Source organism: Capra hircus, chromosome 17 (assembly GCF_001704415.2).
Source record: "Capra hircus breed San Clemente chromosome 17, ASM170441v1, whole genome shotgun sequence".
NCBI lineage: Eukaryota > Metazoa > Chordata > Mammalia > Artiodactyla > Bovidae > Capra > Capra hircus.
In genome coordinates this window covers 17,847,273-17,861,440 of record NC_030824.1, presented here as the reverse complement: position 1 = coordinate 17,861,440, position 14,168 = coordinate 17,847,273, and the positions used below count along the sequence as shown (strand labels likewise).

At 44.6% G+C, this 14,168-nt stretch overlaps 1 protein-coding gene across 1 annotated transcript in view; it reads right to left on the bottom strand.

Moving 5' to 3' along the window:
• WDR66 (WD repeat domain 66) overlaps nucleotides 1-14,168 on the bottom strand; it is a 71,870-nt gene that overhangs the window by 20,933 nt on the left and 36,769 nt on the right. Inside the window, exons 15-17 of the mRNA XM_018061299.1 lie at nucleotides 12,955-13,139; nucleotides 4,603-4,717; nucleotides 3,402-3,565 (exon numbers count right to left, since the gene is read on the bottom strand). Coding sequence (XP_017916788.1) covers nucleotides 3,402-3,565; nucleotides 4,603-4,717; nucleotides 12,955-13,139 — 464 coding nt within the window. The remainder of the gene's footprint in view (nucleotides 1-3,401; nucleotides 3,566-4,602; nucleotides 4,718-12,954; nucleotides 13,140-14,168) is intronic.

Genomic DNA, 14,168 nt, shown 5'->3' with positions numbered 1-14,168 from the left:
GGGTTATGGCAGAGGCAAACAGAGAGCAAACGCCGAGGGTGGGCGGTCCTGGCTGCTGGGATCCTGAGATCCCAGGACAGGACTGGTCCTAACTTCCCATTTCTCCCTAAGTTGGGTTCTAACACTCACCACAAAACAAGAGGTCATTGGGGAACAAGGTGGAGGCGCATTTACTGAGAATGCTTTTCCTACTGTGTGCCCAGGAATATAGTCAGTACTTTGGGGAATGATCCAAAGCCAGAGTAGCTGTGAGGCGGCAACCAACACAGAGCAGGTGCTCAGTAAAGGTTCCCTAGGGGAGGGTGTCGGGAAGGGGAGGGGAGAGGAGGGAGAAGGGGAGGGGGGAAGGGAGAGGGGAAAGAGAGGGGGGAAGGGAAGGGAAGGGGGAGGGGAAAGAGGGGGGAGGGGAAGGGGAGGAGATGGGGAGGGGAAAGGGAGCAGGGATAGCAATGGTAGCCATCACTTAGTTCCCTAGTAGGGGAACTAAGATCCCACATGCCTTGAGGTGCAGCCAAATAAATATACTGCCAAGTGCAAAACGCAGGTGCAGATGGGTACATATAGCATGCAATATGAATATATATATTTATATTTGTATAAAGATATCGTGGAGGGAGAATTCCCTGGCTGTCCAGTGATTAGGGCTTGGCACTTCCACTGCATTGTTTGATCTCTGATAAGGGAACTAAGATCCTGCATGTCCCATACTGCAAAAAAAAAAAAAAAGAGAGAGAGAGATAAAAAACAAACAAATAAATCAGCTCTGAACACAGTGGTAATGTTCCCATTTTAACAGATGGAGAAACTGAGGCTCAAGGAAGGGAAGGGACTTGCCTCAGGTCAGCAAGTAGCAGGGGAGGTGGGATTTGAATCTGGGTCTTTCTGGCACTTGTCTGAGCAAGACAGCAGGATGCCAGGTGGGCAAGAGGTTGAGCACAAAAATGGGGAATTTAAAAACAGATGCCTGACAAGGAGAGAAAAAGGGTAGCCTGCCACCCAAGATAGGGGAAGGGAAAGTATGAGTCAGGGACTCGGGGAAAGATGAAGGGAAGGGGTCTCCCCGGGGAAGTCTGAGACGCTGCAATGATAATTCAGGGGCCTAGGAGTTTGTTGGTTAAGATGATGTGAACGTGACAGGATTTATCACCTTCATTTTACCCTACAACTCGCCATCAGTAGACCTAGTAGGAAATTTCACTTGTTTACTTGTTTCGGGTTTTTACATTTCTTCCCATTAGTGAAGCACTGAACATATTAAAACACCAGAAGCAGTGATGAAGTGCTAATTAGTTTATAATGATCCTTTGTCCCCACAACAGATTAAATTGAAATTCTCGCAAGCCTGGATTCTGGCCATGCTCAGGAAAGCTACTGGAAAGCGAGTGCTCTTTTTTTTTTTTAATCTCTGCCATTCCAGATCTCAAGATGATTGAGATGAGGACAAAAATGGAAAAAAAAAAAAAAAAAAACTAGGATTCTGTCTTCCCACCAGGATGTCACTTGACCCCATCCATCCGGGTAACAGGCTATAGGTGTCAAAGGATTAAGCACCTCATGCTGGAGACGTGATGAGTAAGTTCTTTTCAAGGGGAGAGTTGACCTTCAGCTTCTAAGTCCCCCAAATCTGCCCTTCTGGGTGAGAACAGAGGTGAAGGTCAGAGTTTCAACTGCAATCTGAAACCCCCTCGAGGTTCCAAAGCGGATTTACCTGGCTGGTCTTGCTTCTAGCCACGTGAAGGGGAGAAGCTTCGATGTCTGCCACGGAAGAGGGATGTGCACTTGGCAGACGGTGGGGGTATACTTTCACTTTATGTTTTATTTAGCTTTGGCTGCTGTGGCTCTTTGTTGCCGTCGCGTGGGCTTTCTCTAGTTGTGGCGAGTTGGCGTCTCTTCTCGTGGAGCACCGGCTCTGCGGCTTCAGTAGTCGCAGCGCAGGGGCTCAGCAGTTGGGGCACATGGGGCTTAGCTGCTCCATGGCATGTGGAATCTTTCCCGACCAGGGATCAAAACTGTGTCCCCTGCACTGGTGGGTAGATTCTTATCCACTGCGCCACCAGGGAAGCCTAGGGGGTATTCTTTTACCCAACAAACAAATTGGGTTTGTTCTTTTAGGAAGGTACCTTTCTCTGGGCTGTTTTTACCCAGCTCCTCACAGGACCCTGCCAGGAAGAGGGGCATAGAGAAGGTGGTCAGGAAAGGAACTGGCTCTGCCCTGTGGCTGTTCAATGAATTTGGAGAGATGAGAGGATTACTTTAGTGGTAATCCTTCTTTTAAAAAAAAAATTATTATTTTTTGGCCGCACTGTTCATCATGTGGGATCTTCGTTCCCCAGCCAGGGATTGGACCTACAGCTCCTGCGATGGAAGCATGCAGTCCTAACCACTGGGCAGCCAGGGGAGTTCCTAACATTTTTTAATAAGAAAGATCCTGCACTCCTAAGCAAATGCCTTTATAAGGAAGAAGAGATGAAAGGAAATCATTAATTTACTGTCTTTAGCTCAGTGGTGTGTGCTTTCCATAAGGATCCTATAAAAGTCCCTATTGTTGTCCCCTTCTGCACCACCACCCCCCTCCATTGCACAGACAAGGAATCTAAAGATCTGAGATGCTAATCTCTGGGACCTAGGGTCCCACAGCCAGCAGACAGTAGTCTTCAGATTCAAATCCATGTGTCTCTGACCTCAAAGTCTGTGTCTCTCCTATGCCCGATCACGGAACTCTTCAGCCTCACCCTAGGCAGAAATTCGCAGCTCAGGGCAGGGTGAGAACACTGAAAACACACATTTCAGATAATACTCTTACTATTTCTGTAACACACATTTTGGAGATTTGGGCTTGATCTCTCTAGCTGGTGTGGATTTTCAGGCGACACAGTGAGAAGTATTTTGGGGGAAATGGGCATTGGTTCACGAGGTAGGATCACACGGCTTCACCTGCAAACACCATGGGTCCCTGAGACAGAAGAGTAACCTTCTGTCTGCCCCTTAATATGAACAAGTGTCTCAGGGAGCACCCTGAAGGCCATGCCTGAGTCTTGGCTGTCTTTATACCTGCAGGCCTAGCACAGTGCCCAGGATGTTGTAGGGTGTTTTTGTTTTTATTTTTTCTAATATTTATTTATTTGTCTGTACCGGGATCTTTTATTTTTTTTTAGTTGTAGCATTTGGGATCTTCAGTTGTAGCATATGAACTCTTAGCTGTAGCATGTGGGATCGATCTAGTTCCCTGACCAGGGATAGAACCCGGGCCCCCTGCATTGGGAGCGTGGAGTCTCAGCCACTGGACCACCAGGGAAGTCCTGTCATAGGGGTTTAATACTTGTCTGCTGTTGCTGAGTGAAAAGTAGGGGTTATACGTTTCACCATCCTTAGGGGGCCAAGCTTCTCACCGCAGTACGCACCTTAAGTTGATTTCCCACTGCACCACTGACCGATCCTGCCCTCCTGCTGTGAAGGCATAGCAGCCGTCATAGGAAAGGGCCATGCTGGCCACCCCGTTCGGGTGGCATATGAGGGCAGAGGTCTTATGTGGATTGCCATCAACTGGTAAGATCTGAAGTCCAACCTAGAAAGGAAGAAAAGTGAAGTTGCTCAGTCGTGTTCGACTCTTTGCGACCCCATGGACTGTAGCCCACCAGGCTCCTCTGTCCATGGGATTCTCCAGGCAAGAATAGAATACTGGAGTGGCTTGCCATTTCCTTCTCCAGGGGATCTTCCGGATCCAGGGATTGAACTCGTCTCTCCTGCATTGCAGGCAGACACTTTAACCTCTGAGCCACCAGGGAAGACAAGAAAGAAAGAAGTAACTAGATATTCAGACTAAGATACCCAGGCCCCAGGCCAGACTTGGCACAGTCAGGTGTCAGCTCCAGATCTGTTTATGCGAAGGACCTGTGGGTCCGGAACTGCCTTCTCAGTGAGGGCTGCATTTCAAGCATTTCATATGGCTGGGGCTTCACATACACTGCGCCCTGCAGGGTGGCCCCTTGGGAGAGGGATGCCTGGTTCTACCAGGGACACAGAAAGGAAACTTCCCTCCTACCTTCATGGTCAGATGTCCAGGCTTTTCCAGGATAATTATGGCATTTTATGATCTTATACTTTTCCATATGGACTTGTAGATTTTTTAAAAAATTATTTATTTTAGTCAATTTATTTATTTGGCTGTGCCAGGTCTTAGTTTCAGCATGCAGGATCTTTAGTCGTGGCATGTGAACTCTTAGCCACTGCAAGTGGGATCTAAGTTCCCTCACCAGGGATCAAACCCAGGGCCCCTGAGTTGGGAGCTCACAGTCTTAGCCACTGGACCACCAGAGAAGTCCCTAGATTAAGCCATTAAATGTACAACTAAGTGTAACTAACTTGTCTTCATAAGAAAAGGAAAGAAAGGAAAAATCCTTTGGTGTACTTTGGGGAGTAGAGAAAACAAGGGAAGTCTCCTAAGAGTCGTCCTCACTCAATTATGGCAGTTTGCAGTGTGGAGCAGGATGAGAGTCTTGGGCTTGGGGAAAGCCAGTGTTCTTAAGTCTGGTAACACCTGTGGCTATTTCCCACTCCAGACACGCGGTCACCTTAGTGGGGCAGAGGGCAAACCACTGGCACCTTGTCTCTGTTAATAAACACCATATAGCGCTTCTGCAGTTCCAGAGTGGATTTCACTGGGAGGATTTGTATCTGCTCAATGGGAGATCCATAAACCGGCCCGAGGAGTGTCTTCCTGCAAGAAAAAAGAAACACTTTCTAAATTCCACAAATCTGAACGCAGGTTTTATGACTTGTTCCCTTTCACGATCCCTCATACATTTTAAAGATCTTGTTTTTTTTGTTTGTTTTTGATGTGGATCATTTTAAAAGTCTTTATTGAATCTGTTACACTATTGTTTCTGCTTTATGTTTTGGTAGCGAGGCATGTGGGATTTTCACTCCTTGACGAGGGATTGAACCCGCATCCTCTGCAATGGAAGGCAAAGTCTTAACCACTGGACCATCAAGGAAGTCCACCCTCTATGTTTTAAATTTTGAGTTTCTTGTCACTTAACTAAGCCCACTGTCATAAAGACCTCACTCTCAACCGCTGATGGTGGCTGCAAATCAGGGGCAGCAGCTCTAGATGTTTCAGGGAAATTTTGCTTGTAAAGGATGCTCTTCTTGGCCAAGGCTCTGACTCTCCCCTTGACAGCTGAGTGAAGGGAACATAATGCCTCGAGAATGCGTACACGAACAAGGGATGCAGAAAACGCTGCAAGGACGAGACGAGCATGGACAGGATGTGAGGAAACAGCCCCATCCTCCCGGGGTTGCCCAGGATCTTAAAGGGAGACCCTGTCTGGTGCCCAGACATCTGACAGCAGGTCTGAGAGCAACTCAAGGGTCCCCCCAAAACTCTGTGCATCACACTCTAATGAAGTGCACCTTTACAGTCAGATTTCTGAATTTAGATTCTCTTACGGTAACTGGAACCTGATCCGAGGTTAGGCTGCCAGAAGTGACCTCAAGCCTGGAGCTGGCTTTGCCCTGAAGCTGACAAAACCTGAGCTGCAGGACCCCTCCCTCATAAACTCACCTTCTGAGGCTTGGGAGGGGCCCTTGCCATTTTTAATTTATTTCTAATTATATATCTTTTTAATTAAAATTTTATATATGTTTATAATTAATATTAACCAATTAATCTGGCTGCATCAGGTCCCAGCTAATGGGATCTTTGTTGCAGCACACAGACTCTCTAATTGTGGTATGCAGACTCAGTAGTTTCAATGAGTATTTAGTTGCTCCCAAGCATGTGGAAGTGAAAGAGGAGAGTGAAAAAGTTGGCTTAAAGCTCAACATTCAGAAAACGAAGATCATGGCATCTCGTCCCATCACTTCATGGGAAATAGATGGGGAAACAGTGGAAACAGTGGCTGATTTTATTTGGGGGGGCTCCAAAATCACTGCAGATGGTGATTGCAGCCATGAAATTAAAAGACGCTTACTCCTTGGAAGGAAAGTTATGACCAACCTAGATAGCATATTAAAAAGCAGAGACACTACTTTGCCAACAAAGGTCCATCTAGTTAAGGCGATGGTTTTTCCAGTAGTCATGTATGGATGTGAGAGTTGGACTATAAAGAAAGCTGAGTGCAGAAGAATTGATACTTTTGAACTGTGGTGTTGGAGAAGACTCTTGACAGTCCCTTGGACTGCAAGGAGGGAGATCCAACCAGTTCATCCTAAAGGAGATCAGTCGTGGGTGTTCATTGGAAGGACTGATGTTGAAGCTGAAACTCCAATACTTAGGCCACCTGATGCGAAGAGCTGACTCATTTGAAAAGACCCTGATGCTGACAAAGATTGAGGGCAGGAGGAGAAGGGGACAACAGAGGATGAGATGGTTGGATGGCATCACCGACTCAATGGACATGAGTTTGGGTAAACTCTGGGAGTTGGTGATGGACAGGGAGGCCTGGCGTGCTGCGGTTCATGGGGTCGCAAAGAGTCAGAGATGACTGAGTGACTGAACTGAAGCATGTGAGATCTTAGTTTCCCGACCAGGGATCCAACCTGCATCCCTGCATTGGAAGGCATATTCTTAACCACTGGACCACCAGGGAAGTCTTTACATCTCTTTTTAAATTAAAAAAAAAAAAAGAGGACCCACAAATTCAAATACACTTCACATCCCACAAAACCTGAGTCTGCCCCTGAATAAGGCCAGCAGGTTTTTCATCTTATATTTTAAGCCCCTTGTTGTTTGGATGTGTTTTCTCCCTGTATCTCCTGTACCCAGCCCGTATCTGGCAGGGACAGGAGACGCTCCTTGTACGACTTTCTTGAGCACCTCTCTGTGCCAGGCACCGTGACAGGGGCTCGGGACTCAGAAATGAGTGAGAGGTAGGTACTGCCATTGAGCTCACAGCCTTGCAGGGACAACAGCTGTGGAAGCACCACAAGGGGAGAAGTGAGGTGACAAGCAAACACCTGGCATGGAGCCTACGCTGGGGAAGGAGTGATAAGACATCTAGCAGAAGACATCTGAGTTTGCAAAGGCAGAAAAAAAACAGGGCAGTAACAGAAAAACAGGCAGTGGGAACAGGAGCTCAAACATATGGGATGTGGACTATTGCTTGAAACCTGCAGAAACGGTAAAAGGGAAAGGAGTCGGGGGAGGAGGGTGAAGGAAGGTAAGACTGAGATGGTGAGCACGGGCAAACTCTGAAGTTTGACTGTGACCGCTGGGCTGCAGGATGCAGGAGGGGCCAGGCTGGATGATCCATGATCAGGCTCATATACACAGAGAATTAGGTGAAGAGTTAAAAATACTAAAATAACCAGATGATAGACAATGCATCAGCTAATTTTAAGTCATCTTTATCTAATCATTTGAGTAGAAATGTTAAAAGACCTTCCTCAGATATCACTGAGTAGGACTTCCCTGGTGGTCCAGTAGTAAGGACTCCATGCTCCTAATGCAGGGGCCCGGGTTCAGTCCCTGGTCAGGGAACTAGGATCCTGCATGCCATATGGTATGGCCAAGCAAAATAAAAACCAGTATTATTCAACGGGTAGATGTAAGGAAGAGGATGGTTAAGAGCACAGACTCTGGTAAGAATCCCAGCTCTGACCCTTAAAAATCAGGGGCAAGTTGTAGAGAAACTAGAACCTTCATATATTGCTGGCAGGAAATGTGAAGTGGTGCAGCTGCTGTGGAAAACAGCAGGGCGGTTCCTCAAATGGCTCAACATAGTTACCATATGATTCAGCAATTCCACTGCTAAGTCTGTATCCAAGAGAAATGAAACAGATGTCTACACAGAAACCTGTATACAAATGTTTGTAAGAGCCGAAGAGTAGAGACAATCCAACTGACAGCTTCTGGGTGGATAGACAAAATGTGGTCTGTCTATACAATGGAATATTACTTAGCTGTTAAAAGGGATGAAGCACTGACACAGACTACAGCATGTTTGAACTTTGAAAGCATGATGCTAAGAAGCCAGACCCCAGAAGTCACATATCATATGATTCTGTTTACATGAAGTATCCAGAACAGAAAAATCCATAGAGACAGAAAGTAGACTAGTAATTGCCAGGGACGGATAGTTGTGGTTGGGGGGAGGCGGTCAGAGGGAAAGAAAGGGAATGGGGAATGACGGCTAGTGGGTTTGGGATATCTCCTTAGCGGGTAATGACAATGCTCTTGAATGGAATAGTGATGATGGTTACACAACCTTGTGAATACAGTAAAAAGCCACTGAAAATGGTAGATATCACAGTATATGAATTCCAGCTTAAATTATAAATAAGCAAAAGGAAAAAAGTTAAGCCATTCAACCCCTCTGGGCCTCAGGTTCCTCATTGGTAAAAAAGGGATCATGACAGTATTTACTCCATAAGACTACAGTCAGCATTAAACAAGTTAATATATATATAAAGCACTCAGTACAGTTCAGGAGATAGTAGGGTACTCAGCTGGACACAACTGAAGCAACTTAGCAGCAGCAGCACATAGTAGGAGCTATGTAACTGCTACATAGTACTGCTGAATTTCTAACAATTTCATAAAACTAATGTCTTTTTCTTCTGATGGAAAACATTTTACATATTCATTGTGAAAATTTTCAAATATTTAGACAGAAAGTAGAAAAATCTACCCATAACTCTACATGACTACACCCTTTATTCCAAGATAATCATGGGTAATAATTTGCTGTATACAACTTTATATATATTCTAGACTACTTAGTTATAATTTTAGATGAAAAAATATAAGTTACATAAATATAATTTTATATGAAAATATATTCATGCTTCTTTGGCAATTTACTTTCTCTCATTTATGTCTTACAGATATTTCCATGTTACTATGCAGAGAGCTATCTTCTCTTTTTTCTTTTTTTTTCTTTTTCTAAAAGCAGCATCATGTTTCAGCGTACTGACAAGCCATCATTTAACTAATCCCCTATTAATGGACATTTGGAGTGTTTCCATTTTTAAAAATATTTTCAAACAAGACATCCTTTTACTTATGTCTTGGCATCCTGTGTGAGTACTTCTGTGGGCTACATTCCTAGAAGTCAGAAGACAGGCTGTAATTTAATAGAGGGTAACAAATTGCTCTCCCAAAAGGTTGTCCCCATTTACACTACACCCCCCAACCCGGCCGCTAGCAGCCTGTTACAGCGTCTTACGACTTTGCCAACACTTGACGCTATCGATCATTTTTATCTTTGCTAATCTGGTTTGTGAAAAATGAGGTCTTCTTTTCATTTGCATCTTTGATGTACTGGTAAGCATCTGTTCATAGGTTTATTGGCCTTTTTCTCTGAACTGTCTCTTCGTGTTCTTTCAAATATTTTTAAATGCATTTTAAAATTCTTTTGGATTTATCATCAAAAGGCAATTCCTTCCCAATTAAGTTGTGGTTACAGGGCTTTATTATTCCTACAGCTTAAAAGATGCTTTATGCCAGGGGTTTTACTTTGGAATGATGAGAATGTTTTAAAACTAGATGGAGGTAGGTGGTGAAAGGACTAAATACCACTGAATTGTTCACTTTACAATGGTTGGTTTTACGTCACGTGAATTTTACCTTAATAAACTATTTTTTAAGAAAGATGCTTTATACTAATTTCCAATTGCTCTTCAATGGCAGAAACACCTGATTTCATGGCTCTAAATGAAAGCATTAATTTGAAAAGATATACACACCCCTATGTTTACTGCAGCATTACTTACAATAGCTAAGATGTGGAGGAAACCTACATGTCCATCAATAGATGAATGGATAAGAAGATGTAGTGCATATATCCGATGGAATATAAATCTTGTCATTTGTGATAACATGGGTGGACCTGAAGGGTATTACACTTAGTGAAATAAGTCAGATAGAGACAGGTAAATACTGTATGATTTCAGTTATATATGGAAGCTAAAAAAAAAAAACAAGTGAACAAATATAACAAAACAGGAACAGAGTTATAGATACAGAGAACAAACAAGTGGTTGCCAGAGGGGAGGAGGGTTGTGGGGGAGGAAAGAAATAGGAGAGGGAAATAAAGCGGTCCAAACTTCCAGTTACAAAATAAATGAGTTCCAGTTATGAAACGTACAATGCAGAGAATATAGTCAATAACTATGCAATATCTTAGTATGACAACATATTGTTGTGATCATCTTGAAATATATAGGAATAGGAATAAATGCACAGAATCAGTATGTTGTGTAACAAGAAATAATATAGTGTCATAGGTCAGTTAGACTTCGAAAACAAACAAAGAAACTCATAGAAAAAGGGACCAGATTTGTGGTTATCAGAAGGCAGGGGTCGGGGGGAGGGGGAGTTGGATTAAGGCAGGCAAAAGCCACAAACTTTCAGTTGTAAGAAAAATAAGCACTAGGGGTGTAATGTATAACATGATAAATATAGTTAAGACTACTGCATGTTACAGATGAGAGTTCTTAAGAGAATAAATCCTAAGAGTTCTCATAACAAGGAAAAAATGTTTTACTATTTCTTTAATTTTGTAGCTACAGGAGAGGATGGATGTTCACTAAACTTCCTGTAACAGCACTTCATGGTATACGTAAGTCAAATCATTATGCTGTACACCTTAAACTCATATAGTGCTGTATGTCAATTATATCTCAATTAAACTGGAATAAAAAATAACAGCAACAATAAAGGCAATAGGTGGAAACATTCTTTAAAACAAGAAAGATGCTCTACACCAATTTCCCATTGATCTTCAATGGCAGAACCTCCTAATCGCTCAGCTTTGAGTTCTCATTACTAACTGTGAGGAGGAACTCCAAGTCTGGGCAGTGCCATCCACCAGCCACCTGCTCAGCCAACTCAGAGCTTCTCAGAACTGGGCACATCCATGGGATATTCTTTTTTTTTTTAATGTTTATTTATTTGGCTGTGCTGATTCTTAATTGTGGCATGGGGGAATCTTCAGTTACAGCATGCAAGCTCTTCGTTGCAGCATGTGGGATCTAGTTCCCTGACTAGGGATCGAACTCGGGCCACTGCATTGGGAGCACAGAGTCTTAGCCACTGGACCACCAGGGAAATCCCTATGAGATAGTTTTTATCCAAAAAGCTTGTGTCCATTAAAGATGATGTACAAAGATTCTGAAATCTTCCTAAAACTCCTTTTTACATATTTCTTTCAAATGTCTCCTTCCCGGTGTTTTAATAGCTTTAAAAAAAAATTGTGCTGTATTTCTCTCCTGTCCCTGCCACATGACATGGCATGTCTCAGTCATTTTCCCATGGGCCCTTCTAAAAAGGGAAATTAAAAACAAAAGACCCTGAGTGATCTTGGCCTTTTGAAGACCTGTCTTATCTGAGATACATTTCCAAAGGATGGTCTTCGTCAAGCATGGGGCCAGCTGCTGTGGTGTTTTCCGACTTCCTCCTCCCAGGTGGGGTCGCCACAGCATCCTCACCTCTGTGAGGGTTGCATCGGGGACCAGCGATGCCAAAGAGAGGACAGAGTCACAGGTGGGCTCAAGGGGCAAGTCCTGCCCTGACCAGCTCCGTGACCTTGGGCAAGTTTTGTTGCCTGTCTGATCCACAGTGGCACGATCTTTTTGCAGGACTGTTGCAGATGAAATGGGATGATGAATGCAGGGCCCTGACGAAGGGGTCATGCACTGATCAGGAGGAGCAAACCCTGGACTCACAAGCCTAGCAGCGCAAGAGGGCAACCACAGGTGTAGACGTATTTTTGGGTGGAGGCACCACTGCTCTAAGACGCTAAGCTTTGGATACCCTGGGCTTGGTCCTTTAACCTCTCCTCTATCCACCTTTCCCCTCCTGAATCTTCTCTTGTCTCATGCTTTAAACCGCCAAGTGTGCTGACCTCAAATATGGATCTCCAGCCCAACCTCTAACCTGAACGCCACTTCCCCCAATAAAATGCAAATCTCAAAAAAAAATGCAAATCTCATGGTGACAGCAACATTGCTTTGTCTTCATTCCCATCTTCAGCACCTAGAACAGCACCTGGCTCAGGTAGAGGGCTCAGTAAACACTTATTGAGAGAACAAAGGGGGCTTCCCAGGTAGCACTAGTGGTAAAGAACCCACCTGGGTCGGGAAGATCCCCTGGAGGAGGAAATGACAAGCCATTCCAGTATTCTTGTCTGGAAAATCCCTTGGACAGAGGAGTATGGAGGCCTACAGTCCACAGGCTGGGCTATAGTCCATATAGTGGGCTTGAGAGAAGAAAGAATGCTATCAAGTCGAACTTATAACTTCTTTAAGAACCAAGAATAAGTAAAATCAAACAGCTGGTAGTATTCAGGTGAAACCGCTTTTTTCCAGGAGAGAAAAATAGGAGATTCCATTGCACATGAGCAGCTTTTCTGGGGCCGCGGGGTCTGATTCCTTTGTTGAATCTCCATCTCCGAGCTCTGAGTACATTATCCCTGTGAAGTGCTGGGCTCAGAAACAATGTTTCTGCGTTTGAATCCTGCCTCTGGCACTTCCTTTTTAAAACTTTTTTAGATGCTACCAATGCAGCTTATTATTTACTTATTAAAATTACTTTTGGCTACACAGCTCTTCACTGCTGCACACGGACTGCCCGCTGTGGATGTGGGCTCCCCTAGTCGCAGCACACAGTCTCTAGAGCGCTGGGGCTCAGTAGTTGCGGTGCGTGGGCTTAGTCGCCCCACAGATGTAGGATCTTAGTCCCCCGAACAGAAATTGAACCCGCACCCCCTGCATTGGAAGGTGGATTCTTAACCACTGGACGGCCAGTGAAGTCCCTGCCTCTGGCACTTTCTAACCATGTGAACTTGGGCAAGGACAACTAACCTTATCTGTCTCTCAGTTTCCTACTTTGCAAAGTAAGAAGGGTTGTAATGGTAGGCAAGCTCTTTGCAGGTCCTTAAGGTGGGACTTGAAATAACCTGGGGACCGAGAAGTTGATTTATGCACCATTTTGCGGGAAGCTCCCTGGCTTACCTGCACATTTTTGTGGCAGAATTAAAAAGCTTCACTTTGTAGCCACTGTTGCAAATGAGCAGGAAGAGCTCCTTGGTGAGTGGCGGATACCAGACCATACAGGTGGGATAGCTGCCCTGGTCGGTTCGGTGAATGTCCAGGACGGCCAGGTGGTCTTTGTAGCTCTTGAGTAGGTTATACTCAATCTACAGAGAAGCCCAGATGAACACGCATGAGGACTGAGGTGAATGAAGTCAGTCAACAATCCTTTTCTCGGGGGAGACAGTATCAGGCCTTTTAAGAGGAGAATTGCCTGAACTTCTACACCTAATAAACTACCAATATGGAGAATCCATTATGAGCAAGATGATGCCATTTAATACAACTCCCCAGTGCTGCAGTCCTGCTATGCCCATTTTGCAGATGAGAAAACAGATGTTCAGAGAGACTCTGTGGCTTTCCCAAGGTCACACAGCCAAGGAGTGGTAGAGTGAGAATTCAAATCTAGGTCCAACTAACTCCAGAACCTGAACTCTTGTTAACTTTGTTGTCCTGCTTCACTTAGCATTATCGTGGTAACTTTCTGTGAGTAGGAACTAATTCATAGCTAAATCTCAGCTCTCAAAAGTCATACATTAGCAGCCTGCTCAATTTCACCCATAGGTAGGTTTTGGTGGACAGACCGGGATGGATGGAAGGAAGGAAGGATGGATAGATGATGGGTGGATGGAAGAATGGACAGAATAGGGACTTCGCTGGTGGTCCTCTGGCTAAGACCCTGAAGTCCTAATGCAGGGGGTCCAGGTTTCATCTCTGGTTGTGGGACTAGATCCCACATGCCACAGTGAAGACTGACAATCTCATGTGCTGCAACTAAGACCTGGCACAGTCAAATAAATAAATAAAATTTTAAATATATATTTTTTAAAAAGAGTAGACAGAATAAAGGAAGTAAGGGGAGGAAAGAAAGGAAGTTAGGATGGATGCACAGATAAATCAACTGGTTTTGAATCCTTTGGGCTCAGTCATGTAATATCACATCTGCCACGGTCACTGCCTTTACCTCTCGATCCTCTCTGGGTTGTCACATGGAGGTAACAGCCTGGCCCTGACCCCGAGACACGGGAATCGTGACTGTTAGCTTCCAAATGTCCACTGAGAGGCAAAGGTGGCTGAGCTGTCCATGCTGTGGGGAGGACCACCTCCGCTCCACCAACATGCCATTTCCCAGAGCC